The 22,295-nt window shown below is 36.4% G+C and overlaps 1 protein-coding gene across 1 annotated transcript in view; it reads right to left on the minus strand.

The window, feature by feature from the left end:
- LOC145228280 (elongation factor G, mitochondrial-like) overlaps positions 1-22,295 on the minus strand; it is a 48,892-nt gene that overhangs the window by 24,074 nt on the left and 2,523 nt on the right. The window contains exons 5-12 of the mRNA XM_080093288.1: positions 22,048-22,238; positions 21,903-21,979; positions 21,454-21,617; positions 19,075-19,159; positions 18,872-19,009; positions 16,901-17,002; positions 15,851-15,997; positions 14,544-14,674 (exon numbers count right to left, since the gene is read on the minus strand). Of these exons, the coding sequence (XP_079949414.1) occupies positions 14,544-14,674; positions 15,851-15,997; positions 16,901-17,002; positions 18,872-19,009; positions 19,075-19,159; positions 21,454-21,617; positions 21,903-21,979; positions 22,048-22,238 (1,035 nt within the window). The remainder of the gene's footprint in view (positions 1-14,543; positions 14,675-15,850; positions 15,998-16,900; positions 17,003-18,871; positions 19,010-19,074; positions 19,160-21,453; positions 21,618-21,902; positions 21,980-22,047; positions 22,239-22,295) is intronic.

Here is a 22,295-nt window from a genome sequence, read left to right on the forward strand (position 1 = left end):
TATTACAAAACACTATCTTGTACAGAAACTAGCACCTTCCAAAATCGTCCAAAATAGACAGCCCGCTTTAATTGAAACCAAAAAAGCAAGATGTCTTTATTTTTAACCTTAATGTACTATAATGCATTATAAGTCCCATAAAATTTATGGTGATAAAGTTTACGCTTACAACACAGACAAAAACACTTTTGATTATAATTATGATTTTTTCAACTGAACCACAACGCAGTCTAGAACTTACAGTCATAATACATTTGAATATTTCGTGGTCGCTTCCCGATAACATTTTAACGTTTTCCTCGAAGTTAGCCAACAAAATATTTTCAATACCTGAAAGGTTTACAATTTGGCAAGTAGAAAGGAAAAAGCGAAAATAGAGGATGTTAACGTGCTGCTTTTCATTTTTGTTCACCTAGAATTTCGACTTCAAAATATTGCATCTGATTTTTTTAAAGAATACCCAGAATAAGAATTGTAAACAGAAAAGCTGCAAACCTAACATTTTTATTGTACTTGAATGTTTATCAAAATGGTTCATTTTATTGGAATTTAAAGTAATGCTGAACCAGTTAGCGGTTTTATGTGTCTATGCACCTAAAAGTGTGTCACACTCAATATCGAATGATTTTACTAACATCATCACTTTGCAAAGGTCGTTTAAGTGAAACGCTACTTGCAACCAAACATGTCAAAAACCTTCCTCGAAACCGAATATCATGTAAGGTGGATGTTAAAATACGAATAAAACATCGTTATGATCTCCTGTGGGGCAAAATTTCACCAGTAAACATCCAGCAACCCATTTAGATAGACAACCGTAATTTTGAAAACTAGCCGAAACAGACTGGTTCAATCAGTCAGTAAGAAACTGTCTTGGTATTTTTCTCGGAATATTTTAGTGCAGTTTAGTGCTGATTTTACTCGACAACAAACATGAGGTTCGCTGTCTGGATTTTGGCAGTATTGCTGGTTATTTTTGTGTGGAGTGTTAAAGGGGACTCAACAAGGTAATAGTTGGTTGTGTGTTTGTTTCAAATGATTCATTAAAATTTGTACAAAAATATATTAATGTGGAATTGTTTATTTACTGATGGCTCGCAATTTCCGTTAGATTTTAGCACCTTTCAGGCAATTTAATGCAATATAGCCGCAAAAAACGTAAATTTTCAATATCCAAATCGATTCTTTGCGGTAGCATATGACACATCGAGAATGCGATTTTTTTAAACGCTGTAATTACTAATTAAACTTCAACAGTATGTTTTAACAAGAACAATGGGTGGTTTTGGGTGCATTAAGACAGTGGTTCTCAAACTTTTTACTTACTTTCGCAGCACAAAAGTTGTTCAAAGAATGTTAATTTGCAACTTTTTTGTGATGGGTAAGGATGCTTTTCATTACCAATTACAAAAATATGAGCTTAAAAACGTTGTCATGCAACACCCGCATTTGGTCATTAATCCTAAAATACAAAAAAGGGGATATTTGCACTTTGAAACAGGGAATATTTCGCAGCACACTTGGAAGTTTCTCACAGCACACAGTTTTTTTTAGGCTAACTATAGCCAAGGGTTCGGTATATGTTTTCGGCACAAAAAACTAACGTTTTACACATGTGAAAATTTGGCAACTATTGCTCTTGTTTTATCACTACTAGTGTTAAAACTAAAAAAAAACGTAATTTTACGTTAGTATTATCCATATGTTTTTAAAATTCGCATTGTATTTCCAGGAATCCATCCAACCATACAGTACATTTTAATGTCACACAACGTTGGAGAGCTTGGCTACGAACTTTCGTTTCACTTTACCGACAAAATACAACAGCACGACCCGTCACAGGCAGAAAGGTTTGTTTTTACAATCCCACAATGCATCACGTTACTACGTTCACCTCATTGGCAACAAGTTTTCGATACTACTGTACCACTTGTAGTGAACTTAATCACTAATGCTTTGCATATTAAAATAATTAAAACAAAGATAGCATATACAATACAAATTTGAATAGATAAGCAAAAAAGTAACCACTGCCAGCTGAATAAGACGAGCGGAGCAGACTTTTTATCTTCGGCAAATTAAACGACATTAAAATGTGGCTAACCTCATTTTGCAGGACCAACCGAAACGTTTTCAAACACAATCATATAACCGAACAGGATATCGTAAACAATACAACCATACACATTATCTAGGAATGTGCAACCATACAAGATATCTTCGACCATACAACCATACACGATATCCTCCGCCGTACAACCATATACGGTATCCTCCGCCGTACAACCATACACGATATCCTACGCCATACAACCATACACGATATTTTCGACTATACAACAATACACGATATCCTCCGCCATACAACCAAACAGGATATTTTAGACCATACAATCATACAGGAGGTCTTCCGCCATACAATAAAACAGGATATTTTAGACTATACAACCATACACGATATCCTCCACCATACAACCAAACACGATATTTTGGACCAAACAACCATACACGCTATTTTAGACCATACAACTATACACGATATCCTCCACCATACAACCAAACACGATATTTTGGACCAAACAACCATACACGATATTTTGGACCAAACAACCGTACACGCTATTTTGGACCAAACAACCATACTCGCTACTTTAGACCATACAACTACACACGATATTCTCCGCAATACAACAAAACACAATATTTTCGACCATACAACCATACACGATATCCTACGCCGTACAACCATACACGATATCCTACGCCGTACAACCATACGCGGTATCCTACTCCGTACAACCATACACGGTATCCTTCACCAGTCAACCATACACGATATTTTCGTTCACACCACGATCCATCACAAAACCAAGAACCAACTCGCGGACTATACAACCGCATTGGATATCCTGAAGATCCTAATCTATGGAGGAGGTTCGTATCTTTTTTATGTTGTTAAATGTCTTCTTCTTTCTGTTGGACGTTGTTATTGTTAAATGTGTTTTACTGATTCTTTGCGCCTGCAACCATGTACGTTGTTGTCAGTATAAAATGTATTATTACAACTTTCAAAGACAGTCTAAACTAAACTAAACAGAAATCTCAAACATTTTTAGCTTTCCATACACGGTCGAGAATGTAACTTATGGTGAATCAACTGAACAAACATGCGCTTGGAACAAGCTAACTTCCCCACAGGCAGTTCTGGTATTGGAAAACGCAATTTCACCTTCCAAAACACATCTTACATTAAAAACCATCCAATCAGCAACGGTAAGGGTAAAGATTAGTGATGGGACGAGTACCCGGTACTCGGTATCGAACGATTTCAGTGTTATCGATACTCGTACTCGGTATCGAAATATTTTGTCTCAGTTTGCGATACCAACGTGCGAGTACCGAAGGCCAATTTACACCATAAGAATACGGGCAACTTTATGCAATATTTGCTTCGGACAGCACAAAATTGGAAAAAGTTCCACCAGTTAACGTATATCTTTTTCGCTATCGCGAAAAGATTACATCTTTCGGCATGTGTGTGTGCACGCCTGTACCCAGACCATGGCAGATAAAATAGCCAATGGTACATAACTAAGTACAACACTACATTTAAGTACTCGGTAATCGTACTCGGTATCGGTACTCGCTTCAAAACCTGGTATCGTCCCATCACTATAGTAAAGATACAAGTTGCAATTACCAAGCAAACGTTTTACTGATTATAGAGGTATTCAAAATCTACATGCTAGTAAAAATAAAAAATAAAATTATTTGGGCAACATATTATCACATGCTATTTTCTATGAACGTTTTAAAAGTCAGCGAACTTGCGATTATTTAATTTGTTCCTTGTTTTGAAAAAAAAGTCTTAAAAACAATACTAATTGAAATGCTATTAGTTGTTAAAAGAATATGTGGTACGTGATTAGGCGAAAAACGCATTTAAAGTTGGGTTCAAAAACCATTCGGTTTTTGGCAGAAAAGAACTTTCGTCAAATCACTGATTTGGCCCAATAAACTGAGAAAACCAAAGCTATTTGGAAGACTATTTTCACCGACGCAAATATACCTTTAGGCTAACTTAAAGTATACGATAGTCTGTATATCAACTCTTAACTGTCATTTGTATCCACAGGTGAAATTTTGGCGGAGATGCAGCCAATATGGGTGCGTAAAGGGCAGTTATTAAATAAAGGTTTTCAAACTTTTCAAATAGCCTAATCAAATATTTTTTTATTTTAAATAAAAAAGAAAACAACTCAATTAAAACATTTAAAATGACGTACGGGCCAGAGACCAAAGTATATTAATATTATTAAAAACTAATTTTACTGTGATTGTGCTCTTAAACTAATACATTAAATCTAGGCTAAAATTTTTCTGCTCAAAATCATAAGCAAAGTCAATAATTGCATTTTTTCAGGTAAATCATCGCCACTATTAAATACAAAATGACCACATACACCTGATTGTTTTGGGGTGGTACTAAATACCGTATGCGACTGCATGTGACCGCATATTACCGTATGTTATTCCACCAAAAATACTGCTATTCCACCTAAATAAGTTATGTGAATTGTGAGAATACAAGCCCCAACAAGGGTAATATAAACCAGATTCTAGTATTATTTTAATTACAAACCCTCACCCAAACCGAATAGGTCTAACCGTTAGCGCTTTCAGAATCCACAAAATTATATTTTCGTAAAAGCATATCCAAGTCCTTTACAACTTCCTGTCGTGCGATAACATGCGGTCATATGTGGTAGCCTACCATGCGGTCTCATGCGCTAGCATGCGGTAACATCCAGGAACATGCGGTATTTAGTACCACCGATTGTTTTGCATGTGTTAATTCATTTCTCAAGCCTAATCGTAGATAAGTTACTTTTATAATATTTTGCTAGATCAAATAAAAATATTACATTGCAGAAAAAATACTGGAAAGTTTAGTGAACATAAATAAATTCAGAATCTTCATGTCACGAAAATGTCACCAACTTCATTAATGAGTTGATTTTGCAAAGGAAAAATATTTTATTATTTGAAACTGTCAAAAACGTAATTAATAATTTTTCAAATATTCAAATAATTACTTGTTTGATAAAAGTCCTAGGTGTATACCACTCCGTCATGAGACAAACCTCACGTTTACACTGGCCAAAGCAGACACTTGCGATTGGAAACAAAAGTGTCTTTGCAAGCCTATGAAGGGGGTAAGCATTTCGAATTGTTCTTATAAATTGGTCCATAAATTATTAAATCGTGCCGGTTATCAGTTCGAGCGTTATAGATTTACTCAATAGCAAATAGTACCATGTTACCATTCAAAAGAACAAATGCCAACAATAACAAAATACGTAATTTATGGGACGTTTTTTCTAACCCGACATAAATAACGGTTTTACATTGGATAGAGTTACAACAGTTTTATTGGTGACTGTCCAAAAAGCTGAACTGGATATCGGACCAATATACTACTATTATTCCATAAAATACATCTAAACTATTAATTAATCATGTCACTGATGTATGTAGCAGCCAGTGACAAAGACAAAGTTACAACAACGTAACCAATATAGTGTTAGAAATCATTCTTTCAAAAAGTTTAATAAAAAAATTGTTTGCAGGCAAAGGAAATAACTTGCAAGGCCGAAGGTTCGGTTCCTTTTGGCACAAAAGACATCATCAATTTCACTATCAGTTGCACTAATAATACTGAAGCACAAAAATATCGGGTAGGTGTTGATTGGATTGTAAATTTGCACCAATTTACTAATAACAAGTTTTTTTTCCCAAAGGTCGAAAATTGTGCTTGGAATAAGCTGAACACAAGTGAAACAATATTTCTAGTAGAACAAGCAATCTCTCGGTTTCAAACAAATGCAAATTTCACCCTCAAAACAATCAAAACACAAAGGGTAAGTTTTTGAATTACAAACAGTTTAAATTCTCACATTCTCTTTTGGTGTTTTATATGCTCAACATTTTCTCTGATGATACAAACCTGCGATGTTGGTTAAAAGCTTTGCCTTAGCGGTGTGGGTTTGCGATAAAGTTGACCAGCAACTCGTTTTTTCGCACTCTAACCAAACCCAGAAATAATAAATATCCCCCAAGATAGATTTTAAACAGTTTTCGACTAACGTACATAAAACACCACTGAACAAAAAAAATGTCAATTTTACTACAGTGTCTATTTGCTTCTGTCCGTCCTTTTAAAGAAGGGCTAAGAGAACGGGATACAAGCACACAAAAAATATTCTAGGACAGCCACATTTAACCTTGATATGACTAAACTGTTCAGGCCATAACACTATATGTAGGTGCGGTCATCGAACAGAAAAGCGAGAAAAAGCCGAAAAATCGACGTAACTTTTACACTAGCCAAAGCAAAAAACTGTAATTGGAGATCCAAGTGCCGTTGCCAACCAATTGAAGGGGTAAGCCATTCAAAGTTGCAGCTAATTACATTTCAGCAACTATGTTGTTGTATTTTTTTAAGGCTCGAGAAATCAAATGTCAAACTAGAGCGAGATTTGGAGAAAACAGCGTAAGAGCCTTGACGGTCACTTGCAATGGAATGGAAACAAGGGTAAGATTGAGCTTTAATCGTCGATAACTATATCTTAGATTTCGATTCCTAATACAAAGAAATGTCCTTATAGCATCGTAAGGAAAGTTACATAACGAATGAAATGATTTCATTTTAAACAACACAAAAACATTGGCAATACTTTTGCAGGTCGATGATCGAATGCCAGATGCAAACGTCGAATGGAATCGCAGAAAAGTCCGAAGTTAAGAAAAAGAAAAACAGAAAATGTTGCCTCAGCAGCAGAAGTGCGGCAAACGAATAATTAAATTACAAAAATTCTATTGACGGCTCATTTTTGCGCAGTCACATTTAAATTTTTTAGCATGGTTCGATTGTGTAATTTTTTTAGCATTCGACCCAAAAACTCGCTATAATAAAGATTGTGATAGAATAAAATGCGCCAGGCCGTTAATTGTATGCTTTGGTGGTTTTCATTTATGTATGAGTAAACTTGTTTGTGTATAAACAATTTTAACATGTGAAAGTTTGACTTGATCTTGGAGCTTAAAAGCTTGACAAGTGTTGGTGTTCAGTAATTAACCTCTTAAGTTGGGTTTATTTCGCTTGATGAAAGAACACATTGCAGCACATATTAAAATAACCACCAACCTGAAATAGCTGCGCAATGTTAACACGTTATGGAGCGCAAAACTCGAAAGTTAACCGACAAAATACTTTCCATACTCTTTTGGTTTACAATTTGGCAGTTTGCGTAAAAAGGAAGGAAAGGGAAAAACGAAAAAGTACACCTAGAATTTTATCTTCTAAAGCCAGCAAACTAATTGCATTTGATTTTTTAAGAAAACACAGAATAACTATTGCAAAACAGAACATTTTTATTGTAATTGAATGTTCACCAAATCAAAAAGGTTCATTTTATTGGATTTTAAAGTAATACTGATCCAATTAGCGGTTTTATGTGTCTGAGCACCTAAAAGTGTGTCACACTCAATATCGAATGATTTTACTAACATCATCACTTTGCAAAGGTCGTTCAAGTGAAACGCTACTTGCAACCAAACATGTCAAAAACTTTGCTCGAAACCGAATATCATGTTAAGTGGATGTTAAAATATGCAAAAACATCGTTATGATCTCCTGTGGGGCAAAATTTCACCAGTAAACAACCAGCAACCCATTTAGATAGACAACCGTAATTTTGAAAACTAGCCGAAACAGACTGGCTCAATCAGTCAGTAAGAAACTGTCTTGGTATTTTTCTCAGAATATTTTAGTGCAGTTTAGTGCTGATTTTACTCGACAACAAACATGAGGTTCGCTGTCTGGATTTTGGCAGTATTGCTGGTTATTTTTGTGTGGAGTGTTAAAGGGGACTCAACAAGGTAATAGTTGGTTGTTTGTTTGTTTAAAATGATTTATTAAAAATTGTATAAATTTATTGTTGTTACCTGTTAAACATAAGCTTCAACAGTATGTTTTACCAAGTACCAATGAATGGTTTTTGGTACATTAAGACAGTGGTTGTAAAACTTTTTGCTAACTTTCGCGGCACACTTTGCAGCTTTTCAATTTTCAAGGGAATGTTTGCACTTTGAAATAGAAAATTTCTTACAGCACACAGTATTTTTTTGTTTCTTTGGGACTAACTTAAAAGTCAAGGGTTCGGTATATGTTTTCGGTACAAAAAAAACAACATTTTACACATGTTAAAATTTAGCAACTATTCCTCTTGTTTTAACACTACTAGTGTTAAAACTAAAAAAAAAACGTAATTTTACTTTAGGATTATTCATATGTTTTTAAAATTCGCATTGTATTTCCAGGAATCCATCCAACCATACAGTACAGTTTAATGTCACACAACGTTGGAGACATTGGTTGCGAGCTTTCGTTTCACTTTACCGACAAAAAACAGCAGCACGACCCGTCACAGACAGAAAGGTTTGTGTTTACAATCCAACAATACATCACGTTACTACGTTCTCGAGATTGGCAACAAGCTTTTCGATACTAACTCAATCACTAATGTTTTGTATCACACACAATATAGATGTGCATAAAAAATGCAAAAAAGTAACCCAAGCCAGCTGACAATAAGACAAGCGTAGCGGACTTTTATGTTTGGGAAACTTAAACGACATTACAATGGGGCTAACCTTATTTTGCAGGACCAACCGAAACGTTTTCAACAACAACCCTACAACCAAACAAGATATTATGGACCATACAATCATACACGATATTTTCGACCATACAACCAAACGGGATATTTTCGACCATACAACCATACACGATATTTTCGACCATACAACCAAACGGGATATTTTCGACCATACAACCATACACGATATTTTCGACCATACAACCATACACGATATTTTCGACCATACAACCAAACGGGATATTTTCGACCATACAACCAAACGGGATATTTTCGACCATACAACCATACACGATATTTTCGAGCATACAACCATACACGATATTTTCGACCATACAACCATACACGATATTTTCGACCATACAACCAAACGGGATATTTTCGACCATACAACCATACACGATATTTTCGACCATACAACCATACACGATATTTTCGACCATACAACCAAACGGGATATTTTCGACCATACAACCATACACGATATTTTCGACCATACAACCAAACGGGATATTTTCGACCATACAACCATACACGATATTTTCGACCATACAACCATACACGATATTTTCGACCATACAACCAAACACGACATTTTAGACCTGACAACAATACACGATATCCCTCACCATACAACCATACACGATATCCTCTACCTTACAACCAAACAGAGTATTTTCGACCACACAACCAAACATGGTATTCTCCGCAATACAACAAAACAGAATATTTTACACCATACATTCATACACAATATTCTCCGCAATACAACAAGACAGGAGATTTTAGTCAATACAACCATACACGATATCCTCCACCATTCAACCAAACAAGATATTTTAGACCTTACAACTATAAACAATACCCTTCTCCATACAACTATACACGGTATCCTCGGTCACTTTACCGTGTACCATATCCTCAATCATTCAACAAAACAGGATATATTCGACCATACAACCGTACACGAAATCTTTTGCTTCGCAACAATGTACAATATTCTCGGCCATACAATCGTGTACAATATCGTCGACCATACAACCAATTAAGGTATCGTGGCCCCTACAACAATGTACAATATCTTAACCCATACAACCGGGTGCAATATCGTCCACCATACGGCCGTTTGAAATATCCTGTACATCCAAGACCATGGCAGAGGTTCGTATCTCACTTTATTATTTTTAAGAATAAATATTTCTGTCACCATATTATAGATTCCTTGACACTGAAAATATTTAAGCTCAAGTGGCAAAATCATTTCACTTAAACTAAATCTCGAAATATTGTTTTCAGACCATACAACCAACCATCATATGGTTCGATATACGCTCCTTTCAGACATCCCGTACGTTCCGGGCCATTGTGGAGGTTCATATGACATTTTATTTTATTTTTTTAATAAAATATCTGACACCGTACGTATTATTTGACACTGAAAGCATGTATACTGTATAAAAAGCGGCCTTACAAATTTATAAAAATGATAAAATCACTTTAATTAAACTAAACATCAATCTCAATACATTCATAGCAGGCCACAATTGATCAGGAATGTCCCATATACTGGAGCAGAACAAACATGCGCTTGGAACAAGTTAACTTATCCCCAGGCAGTGCTGGTATTGGAAAACGCTATTGCAATTTTACAGACCGAGGCCAATGTTACATTAAAATCCATCAAATCATCAGGGGTAAGCATAAAGATACAAGTTGCGAACGAAAGTAAATGTTTTATTGGGAAGTTAGAAGTATTTAATTGCATTATGCTAAAATGAGAAAAATTAGCTACTATTTGGGCGACATTTTTTTCTCGCGAGTGATGCTTTAAACGTCAGGGTTCCGTTACGTAATTAATTTAAACTTGTATTAAAAATATAATAATGTTTCGAAAATACTAGTTGGTGCCATATTAGTTGTTGCGCAGCTTAAAAGACTCTGTGGTACATAATTAGCCAAAAAATACATTTTACGCTTTAAAGTTGTGTTCAAAAACGATTCGGATTCGGTCTAACGGATTGTTGCCATTCAGCAAAAACAAAACCTCTGAAAAATCTCTAATTTGGCCCAAAAAATTGCCAACCAAAGCTTCAGCACAGCACCAATTTAACAAAAATCATATACTACGCATAACTTATCACATATATTAAAAAGTTAATTTTTAGCCGAACAAAACGCAAGTACACTTTTAGGTTAACTTAAACCGAGTGTTTCTTTTAATGTTACAAAGCACATGAAATAACGACCACTTAGCCTGTATTAAATTCTTATTGGTACTTACATCCACAGGTGCGTTTTGACCGAAGATGCAAAAGACACCTGTGTGTACCGGTCAGCCATACAACAAACCTCACCTTTATACTGGCCAGAGCTGATAACTGTCAGTGGAAGCAAAAGTGTCTTTGCAAGAAAGCACAGGGGGTACTTTGAAAGGCCAACCTATCGAGCGTTTCAAAATATTTGATTGGTTGTGGAATGTAAATAGCGGAATGATATATGGTCGTGTAAACTGTAAAGTATGTAGCAGGTATAACAATTATGATCGGTTGTTAGAAGTACTTAGCAATATTACCACATACTGTATATGCTATATACGGTATTAACAACTCAACTTTGTCAAGATTTTTAACATGTCCATAAACTGATAGATCAGTTGGTCCCCTTATTTTTGCACTTAATCAATGGCAAATAAACCAACGATGCTATTATTTAGAAAGAACTTTGCCAACATCGACAGAGTATTTAAGTCACGCCAAGTTTTAAACCCTATAATACAAAAAAACTTTAAAGTTGAACCATTGCCTAGTAAGCTAGAACAGTTTTTTTAGCCACTTGTTTGCTTCAATAGGCCGATAATTTCATTGGGCTAATGTAACTATTCCCCTACAAATATGTCTAAACTGTTTATAATGTCAATAGTGCATGTAGCACTGATTAGGTACTAAATTTGCAATAACCGAACAAACAACATGCTTTACAAAAATAAAACTCTGTTCGCAGGCAAAGGAGATAATGTGCAAAGCTAGTGGAACGGTTCCTTATGGCACAAATAACATTGTTAATTTCACTCTCAGTTGCAACAACAGTATTGCAGCACCAATATATCCGGTAGGCTATGTCAATTAACACCACAGTTTTCCTACAAAAGTACTAATATAATGTTTTTTTTTTCAAGGTTCAAAATTGTGCTTGGAGTAAGCTTAACACAACAGAAACTAGATTTCTGGTAGAACAAGCGATCTCTCGGTTTCAAACAAATGCAAATTTTACCCTCAAAACAATTAAAGCACAAAGGGTAAGTTTTAAAATCCCAAACATTTCAAATTCCCACTTCCTCGAGCTTGTTAAACATTTTTTCTGCATACTGATGTTCGTTTGCCCTTGTAAATGAAACAAACCTGCGATTTTGCTAGAAAAACTTTTCACTGATGTTGGTTTGCAACGAAGTTGAACAGTAGTGACCAGCCTACAGTTTTCGAACCGATTCGACAAAAGTATGAGGCCGTATTTACTTATACACAACAACAAATCTTCTAAAACTGACACTTGAAGTCTCATTGCCCATCACTTTATCTTTAGGGGGGAAATGTCGCCACCCTAGGGGCACGAAGTACCCAAGAAGCACTAAGGTTCTTTCAGGCCATTTGCAAAAGGTTTCAGTATGGTTTAAAATATTTATCAATTAACATAGAAACACCACTGAACACGGAAAAGGTTGTGAATTTTACTTTGAAACTACAACGTCCATTACTACACAAACATTCATCCCTTTCATACAATATAGACGAGGGCCCAGCGAAAAAGTCACGAAACTTTATGAATTTCAAGAAGTACTAACGCAAAAAAAGAACCACTACTGATCTTCGACAACCGCCTTTTACCTTTGTACGACTAAACTGTTCAAGGCCAATTGTAAAATACTAGTTGTATGCATAAAGGTGAGGACACCAAAAAGGAGCGCAACAAAGCAACGCCGAAAAGTCGATGTAACTTTTATACTGGCCAGAGCAAAACAATGTGATTGGAAGCAAAAGTGCCGTTGCCAACCAATGGAAGGGGTAAGCGATTGGTGGTTGGTTGCAGCCTGTAGCCAATCACATTTCAGCAACTAAGTTGTTGAATTTGTTTGTAGGCACGAGAAATCGAATGCCAAGCTACAGCTAGATTTGGAGAAAACACCGTAAGAGCCTTGGCGGTCACTTGCAATGGAATAGAAACAAGGGTACGATTGAGTTGTAAGTGGTCGATAACTGAATCTTACATTTCGATTCCTAATACAAAGAAATGTCCTTATAGCATCATAAGAAAGTTACATAACGAATGAAATAAATTTTCGATTTTTATTTTGAACAACACAAAAACAATGGCAATACTTTTGAAGGTCAATCATAGAATGCCAGATGTAAACGTCCAATGGAATCGCAGAAAAGTCAAAGTTAAGTAAAAGAAAAACAGAAAATGTTGCCTCAGCAGTAGAAACGCGGCAAGTGAATAATTGGGATTTCAAAATATTTCTGTTTCTTATTTGATTCTATTGACTGCTTATTTCTCGTGCCGCCAGATTTGATTTGTTAGCACGGTGCGATTATTAACCCAAAAACCCGCTACATTAAACCGTGTGTTGCAATAAATTGTGTTCCCACAATTTATGTCGTCATATTTTTAATTGTATGGTATAGTGATTATCTGTTTATGCATGCGTGATTTTGTCGCGTGGCAGTTTGCCAAACCTTGCTGGCCTTATGTTAGTGTTTAGTGATTAGTGATTATTTGGTAGATGTTTAGTTTAATTTTCTTATAAGTTGTTTTCTTTGTATGTATGTAACGTATACGTTATTAATTATGTATCTTTACTGCTGTTCGAATAAGACGAACTTGTGTTGGAATAACTGTAAGAGTTTCTGATATCCAAGTAGAACATAGTAAGACACCTCACAAAGAATCGAGTGCGAAGAGGTGGCAATTTACATCATATTAAAAAACAAGTATTCCCGGAACCACAGACAACGTTACACACGCTCTACAAAAATTTCTAGTGCACTAACTCCAAACAAAGGAAACCCGTATAAGATGAAACATTCTCGACAAAGTCACAAGTTTTCAGAGAACAGTTAGCTTTCTAAAAAAATGTTTTCAGTTGAAATTTCCTTTAGATTCAGTTGCTTTTGGTTTCAGACGAGAGAGTTTGAAATTTTGTCCCTGGCATGTCAACGTCACATGCCTGGCGTGTCAACGTCACACACGGAACGCCGAACAACCCAATTTTAAATCTAACACTGTCTCCTTATGTCTGCCGGTAACGGTGTAAACAACTAACCACTAAAACAGAAAGTGTCGCGCCATCGTTTACCTTCGGGTGGTACTATGTGAAAGTTGAAAGAATAAAATTACGTTTTATCGAAACACGTGGCAACCAACTGCCAGCACTACGCTACGCACGCCACCCAAAAGAAAGTCGCCTTATAGAGGCAACTATCCTAGTAAGGCAACATTCGCAGGAGTCCTTAAAACTTTTTGAACAGACGACCACATGGCTGACGTTCAGCACTTGAAATTAGGTTAAGAAACTTCCCTTAAGCGCTAAAACATGATTTTGTGGAACTTGCGCATGCTCCGGGTGGGAATCACTTTCTATGCATATTTGAACACGCATATTTGTTTTGCATGGTTTCCGGCATTTACTTTCAAAAAAGTGTGCGAAAACCTGGCAGACCGATTAAGAGAGCTTATTGGACAGGATCTCCTGGTCTGTACTTTAGACACCCCTGTCCTATCGTATCATAACCCTGGTTGAAAATAAGTCAACAAAACCATAAAACTTACGGAACTCGACCAATGATGGTTTCACGGAAGGCGACTTTCGGTTTTCCCAATTCCACGTTGAGTCCATATTCTTTATTCATTCGTTGAGCGTAAACCTCTAAATGAAGCTCCCCCATTCCCGCTACTATCATCTGTATTTATAAGTGGACCAATCAAACATTCAGTAAAAATATGGAATTATTATTGAAGTTGGAAAAATGAACATGAACATACTTGTGACTAGAATAGGGATGGAGCGTTCAGACAAGCCATAACGATTTTTACATGAATAAGTCATAGTCCGATCCAGTTTATTAACGGTACATATAGGATAGGAAATTATCACTAGATTAGACAAAGGAATAAAGTCGAAACTTTTAGCACACTTAAGTCCATCTGCGTATGACTTATATCGTAAATTGCTGAGAACATTGAATTCGTTTGAAGAAATGGAATCATCAGTCCTAAATCACGATCTACGGATTGTTCAAACTAAAAACATGCTTATATTCATAGGCGCCGAGTAGGCAGTGGCGGGATGGCGCCGCCACCTTGGGTTTTTAAAGCTCGGTGGCGGCCACCGTGGAAATTTTGGTTAGTTTGTGGCGGTATCCTACGAAATAACGTCAAATCTGAAAAAATGGGAACTATTTTGCTTTTAAACAAACCTGCTGGCGAAACATTCGCAAAACGTGACTTACAACTGCAACCTGTTTTGGTTAATGCTTTGTTTATGACGTCAAACATACCATTTTCTGCCAGTGAATCTTGGGCCATTGTTGTGTACATTGCAAACGTGTTGTAATAAATAGTTAAACTTAACGAAACATTTTTTAAAGGTTACAGCAACGTGTTGCAATTGCGAAGTAAATATTATTTTAAACAAATCTTTTTTCTGATTTTGACAAACGTTGCATTCTATGGCAAGTTTGTTAGGCTTTGAAATTGAGTTCTTGTGGTTGCACGCATTAGTGACGTCACATAAAGTGGCGTCATTTTTTACGGCCACCACCTTGCATTTTAGTAAAACTCGGCGGCTATGCTTATATTACTAAGATCAGATCGAAAATGTAGATGCGGACATGAGATAATGACACTACTATATATAAGTCAGCATGTAAAGGCGTTTTAATGGAATCAAGCTATTGACTCGAAAATATTAAGGGTTACACGAAAAATCGCCGAAAACAGGCAGTAAAGATTTTTTTGCGCCCATTGCCTTTCAAAAAAGCAATACAAATTTACACACTCCAAAAACATTTACAAATCTACATACTTTAAATCACATCAAAGTCTGCAATTAAAAACCGAAGAAGATTTATAACCACCTCTTTTCCTTCCTCGTCCCATCTAGTATGAAACGTTGGATCTTCCCTAGAGAACCGGTTGAGAGCTTTGCTCAGTTTTCCGGATTCTGAGCGATCTTTGCTCTTTAAGGACATTGAAACAACCGGATCAGGGACAAATATAGACTCCTGTCGATAATATTAACATCATTATCTTGTAGGGCCACGGTCTCCTAATGATATGTCAAAAATATAGTAACAAAACGATGTGTCAAAAAGACTTGAAATCTTCCAGCACAAAACTAAACATTGAAGAGTCGGTTTGGCACATAGGTTTGAGGGCCTGGATTGCTTTGTTTTGCTATTGGCAAGATAAATGCTACACAGTATAATACAGAAACTAAATTCTTTGTTATTGCTACCCTAAACATAACTGTGGGGTTGCAGATAACCTTAGAGACAAAGTGATGAAAATGTGTCTGGAAATAAAAACTATAGTCTTATGGATACCAAAAGTTTTATGTACAAGTAACTTTTACATAAATATTTGCTTAGTGAAGAAGACTAATAAAATTTAGGACAATACATTTGTTGTTTAGAAAAAAAATGGTGATTAGTCCTACGGTATAGGTCAGTGGTTCCCAAACTGTGGGCCATGGCCCAGTACTAGGCCACCAAGACATTTTCAATGGGCCACAGAGCCATTTGAACAGATTCTACTGTTTTGTTATGCTGTAGATATTATGCGCTTTGTTTTGAAAACCATAATATTTGCAAAGAATTCCGAATTATGTAGCCAAATTTCAGGAGCATGTATCTCATTAAAAATAAATTGCTAGAAACCATTTCGCCTATTTTTGAGTTTTTTGTTTGTGCCCAAATTTACAGCACGTGGTGAGCCACGAATCGCTATTAAATAGACATATGGGCCACAGACCAAAAAAGTTTGGGAACCCCTGGTATAACATATTTCGTTTCAACCACATCGTCAGTTGTTCACATCTTGTTCATTCAGTCCATAACAACCCATTTTTTTCCCTATGTGCTTTCAAACATTTCATTGCATTTAGTAATGTAACCGCTGTTGCATACCATAGAATACTTTGAACGGGGATGGGAAACAAACGTGTCACCGCTGGCACATTCCACTCCAAACAACGCACAAATATCGCCCGCATATACTTCTGGTAAGTCCTGAAACATAACAAAATCAGTGTGAATAGTGTTACCAACAATGACCCACTTATTTGTTAGGCGTAAACGAGGGGGAGGCCATAAGACGAAAATTTACTGGGTCTCTCTAGAGCAGGGGTTCCCAACCTGTGGTACGCGTACCACTAGTGGTACGCGAAGGTTTTTCAGGTGGTACGCGGGCAGCTTTCTTTTTTTCCCCACAAAAACCTACAAGGAATTTTCTCCAATAAACTTTTGGCCCAGTATGGCCTCTTCATATGCAACGCTAGCTTATCATGCTGTTCTACAGCTATAACTGATTTTCCCCTCCACATGGGAATGTGAGCAGGGATATTCAGTCATGATAAACATCAAGTCAAAAATCTAAACCGACTTTTTTGGGACTGCTCATTGGCATCGCAATGGCCGAACAACTTTTACATGAAAGGCCGCATTTTACCCACGGACCACAGATTACACAATCTCACAGTACACCATTACAGACAGCATGACAAAGATTCCAAATTTAGCTTAAGAAAAAGATGACCAAGCCACAAAATATAGGCACATTCAAGTGTTGTTTTACACACAAGCAGTACAAGTAACTTGTTACTGGACGGAATTAAAACTAGAAGGGTGGCTTAGCACATATTGCCATTGCATATACATTATAACCTACTTTAAACATTACCATATTTCCTACACTTATTTTATAATGGGTCCCATATTATCTACTGTCTATATAACATTGGTTGTTTCTGCAGGCAGAAACTCATGGGTCCCCACACATGCAAAGTTGTAAATAATGCATTTCAAGAGATAACTAAATATTCATTCCATTCATACAAGGTTTTTCTCTGTCTGAGAAAAAAGGTTAAACACAACAATCAGCTCCTTTTAAAATTGCACCTGATTGTAGGGGGTGGTGGGGTAAATGATAGTGCTACAGGGTAAAACAACAATCGACACCCATAAGTGGCACATTCCAGAAGCTGTCTAAATTTTATTCAATTCAGACATTGTTTAAAAAATTGACCCATTTTGGGGGCTAGTGGGGTAAATGTTGGGGTCAAAGGGTTGAACAAAACAATAGACAACTATAAATGGCACACTGTACAAACTGTTGAAATTTTATCCGATTCGGACATTGTTTAAAACATTCACCAATTTTAGGGGGCTAGAGGGGTAAATATTGGGGCTGCAGGGTTAAATACAACAATTGACACCTATAAATGACAAGTTCTACAAGCTGTCAAAATTTCATCTAATTCCGACACCATTTAAAAACCTCACCCATTTTAGGGGGTTAGTGGGGCAACTAATGGGGTTCTACACCCAAAAGTAAAAAATATGAAATTACAATGACCCAATCATCAGTTGTGTAATTTTTTATCCAAATCGACCAATGTTTAAATTTCTGGCCACTAGAGGTGTTTTTAGCAACATTTGTTAACACATCTGACGTCATAAGGATGTTATCACCCCTCTGACTGGCATGTGCAAAAACGCCCTTCAAGTAATGCACAAACACAAGCAGCATAGTCTCTGGTACCTTTACTATACTGTTACTCCACAGAATTTTTTCGTTTGTGGTGCGCAGCAACATGCAAAAACGTTTTACATTTTGGGGGCTAGCGGGGTAAATACGGGGGTTATTAAATCAAACGAAGCAAATGGCACATCTACATAACCATATCTACCATCTGTGAAAGTTTCATCCAAATCCACCAAAGATTTCATGCCAAAAGTGCATGGACAAACTTCGGCAGAAAAAAGAAAAAAAAAAAGAAAAAAAAAAGAAAAAAACAGAGTGAAATCAAGATGTGTCCCCTTCAGGGAAGGGGACCCATAAAAATGCACAACAGCAAATTAAAAATCATCCAGACTCACCTCAAGCTTATTAGCGTGCATCCTCACAAGCCTGGATGTCTTGGAACGCTGCCTGCTTCGAACATTGTACAGGGAGTCGCCCTTTGTTAAACCACCTTGGTATATTCGTAGATAGGTCAGCTGACCGTATTTACTTTGCTGAAAATACAGTTGCACAGTGTAACTCTTATATTGGACCACAAGCTATGCCACAGTTTGTTTACCTCTAGTTTGAATGCAAGCGCAACCATCTTACCATCTTTGGATCGAGTGGGGTCCATGACAACCTTGTTGCCTTCAGGATTCTCTCTGTGTTACAACGTTCAAATATAAGTTGGAGAAATTAAGTCAGGACAACTCAAGCAACCTTTTTTGTATTATTATCTCATTAGCGAGCTTTACATGGAAAGAGATATCATGAGGATGCTATTGTGTACATCAGGGGTTGGCAACCCCTGGAGGTGGTTTTTCATGGCATGCCAACCTATTTGCCTGTTTATATTGGAGTAACATTTTAACCTGTTACACTGCTTGTTCGTAGTTGTTATCATGCCATTGTTATAAAATTCAGTCATACATGCACAAAACACTCTGCTTTCTTGCGTTCCATTCTTTTTTCCTTTGTTTATCGTGCACTGCATGTACTAGTCGCATTCAGTGTTATTTACCCTGATGAAGACGACCTGTATAGGACGTCGAAACGTCGGAATAAAATCACATTTGCCAGAAGAGCTCTTTAAACTTGACTCTGCTTTCTTATTTTTACCTGCTGGCACGAACCACTATTATTTAGAAAAACGTTGGCACGCGAAGCCATTGCCACAAGGAAATAACAAGTAAATTGGCACGCGTCGCCTAAAAGGTTGCCGACCCCTGGTGTACATGAATCATTATCAGAATTCGAAACTTTACAAAAATTATGTAAACTTTAACAACATTATACAAATACTTGATCTAAAGCCAAACTGTTTGAAAGTTGTGTATAAAACCACATTGTTCAATAGCTATTCTTAAAATGCCTTCAACAGGATGTATCCCTTATACTAGGGGTAAGAAGCATCAAGTATAAGATTGGATGTGAAGTAAATAGCTCTTTTATGCTTGTTTGTGAAAAAAGTTTCAGTGTGATTTAGAATACATATTAAACTAGAAGGGTGGCTTAGCACACATTGCCCTTGCATATACACTATAACCTATTTTAAAACATTGATATACTTCCTATGCTTATTTTATATTGGGTCCCATACCATCCACTATCTTTTATAACCTTAGTTGTTTCTGCAAGCAGAAGCTCATGGGTCCCCACACATGCAAAGTTGTAGATAATGCATTTCAAGAGATAACCATGTGAAAGTTTGGTGTTGTAAGGTAAACGCAGTGATCGGCACTGGGCTTAAATAATAATACTATGTAAAAACATAACATTTGAGTATGTTTAATAAACTTTGCAAAATTTCATATAATTAGAATGTTTTTCAAAAGTTCATTTATTTTAGGGGGCTAGTTGAGTAAATGTTGGGGCTAAAGGTAAAACACATCAACTGAAACCTACAAATAGCATAGTCCACACACTACCCCAAATTTTATCCAATCCCGACACTGTTTAAAAAACTGACCCATTGTAGGGGACTAGTGGGGTAACTAATGGGGTCAGACACTCAAACTAAAAACATATGAAATCTCAATGACTCAATCAATAGTACTGCAAAATTTCAGCTCAATCCGCCAATGTTTAAAATTTCGACCACTAGAGGTGTTTTGAGTGACAACCGTTAATGTTTCAGATGTCATAAGGCTGTTAACAACCCCCCAACTAACGTTCACCAAGCAATCCACAAAGTCATAAAAGAGTAACATACAACTGCTTGCCCTTGTAACACTATTGAGCAACAGAAATCTTTCGTTTGTGGTGCCCAGTAACATACAAATATGTTTTACACTTTAGGGGCTTGTGGGGTAAATGATGGGGCTACATGGTTGAACACACCAATCGACATCTATAAATGACATACTCTACAAGCTATCCAAATTTCAGCCAATTCTGACACTGTTTAAAAACTCACCCATTTTAGGGGGCTAGCGGGGTAAATACTGGGGTTATCAACAAAAACGAAGTGGGAAGCACATCTACATAACTACATCTACCATCTGTGTAAATTTCATGCAAATCCATCAAGGATTTGATGGAAAAACGAGTCGGACAAACTTTGGGGAGAAGAAAAAAGAAGAAAAAAAAAGAAAAAAAAAAGAAAAAAAAAGAAAAAAACAAAAAACAATTTGAGTAAAATCAATATGTGTCCCCTTCAGGGAAGGGGACCCATAATAAATACCGAAAGAAAAAAAAACAACAATGAACACAAAAAAGTCTGTCAAATTTACTTCAGAATTTCATGTCAAACACTACAGATCAATTCACCTCTGTTAGTCATAGAAAAGAAATTCGCCTAATTTTAAGAGGTGAAAATTAGGAACCACACCTTATGTGCAAGCTTTCTGACAGTTTTGTTTTTTAAATAGATATATACTTTGTAGAACAAATCTTACATGTGGATTTAAAAAACTGACCATAGCTAGGCAAGCAACGTATATAAAATAACATTTACTCAGTAGCGGTGGTGCCATCAAATGCAAAATTTTTGACTTCAGATGGGTTCGGTAAGTATTCAGTGATGGCATCCAGGAGAGGTTGGACACCTTTGTTGCGCAATGCTGTACCCAAAAGGACTGGGGTAAATGTCCTTGCTATTGTTGTTCGTCGAATTGCAGCCTGTGCATTTTAATCCAGAACAAAAAAACAAACAAAACTTGCATTGTAACATATATTGGAGACCAACAGAAAATTATCAGAAAAATTAAGAAAATTATGACAAACAGTGTTGAATACTTATTACTTGGTTTATGTTTTAGCAAATATATTTGATATGTTATTGGTTTTATGTGTAATTGGCACATTGTGTTCATAAGTTATTTCAGATAGAGCCAGCTTGTCAAACTAAAATACTAGACTTATACTGGACAAGTTTTAAATCTCACTACAAATCAACTTTGCTACCTTCAGTTGTTCTTCAGTTGGCTCTTGGTCAAGCAATATCATGTCACCCAATTCTTCATCCACGTCACTGACACACTCTTCACAATAAAATCATTATTATATGCAACACAAAAACTATTAGGTCCATAAAATGAACAAAATTTACCAATTAGTTCAGCTCTTTTTTCTTCTGTTCTTTCAACAAGATGATCAGGGATAGCAGCTTCAACAACTGTCTGGCCTTGTGGACCTTCAAAGTACAGAGCTTTCCGGGTAATAATGTCAATGACTCCTTTGCATTCATTTTCTAAGCCAATAGGTATTTGGACAAAAGCAGCATTTCGGTGCAACTTTGACCTGCATATAAAGGCAACCTTTTGCTTAGGTGCTTACGAACTTTTTCACACTGATCTC

Source organism: Phallusia mammillata, chromosome 5 (assembly GCF_965637545.1).
Source record: "Phallusia mammillata chromosome 5, kaPhaMamm4.hap1.1, whole genome shotgun sequence".
Classification (NCBI taxonomy): domain Eukaryota; kingdom Metazoa; phylum Chordata; class Ascidiacea; order Phlebobranchia; family Ascidiidae; genus Phallusia; species Phallusia mammillata.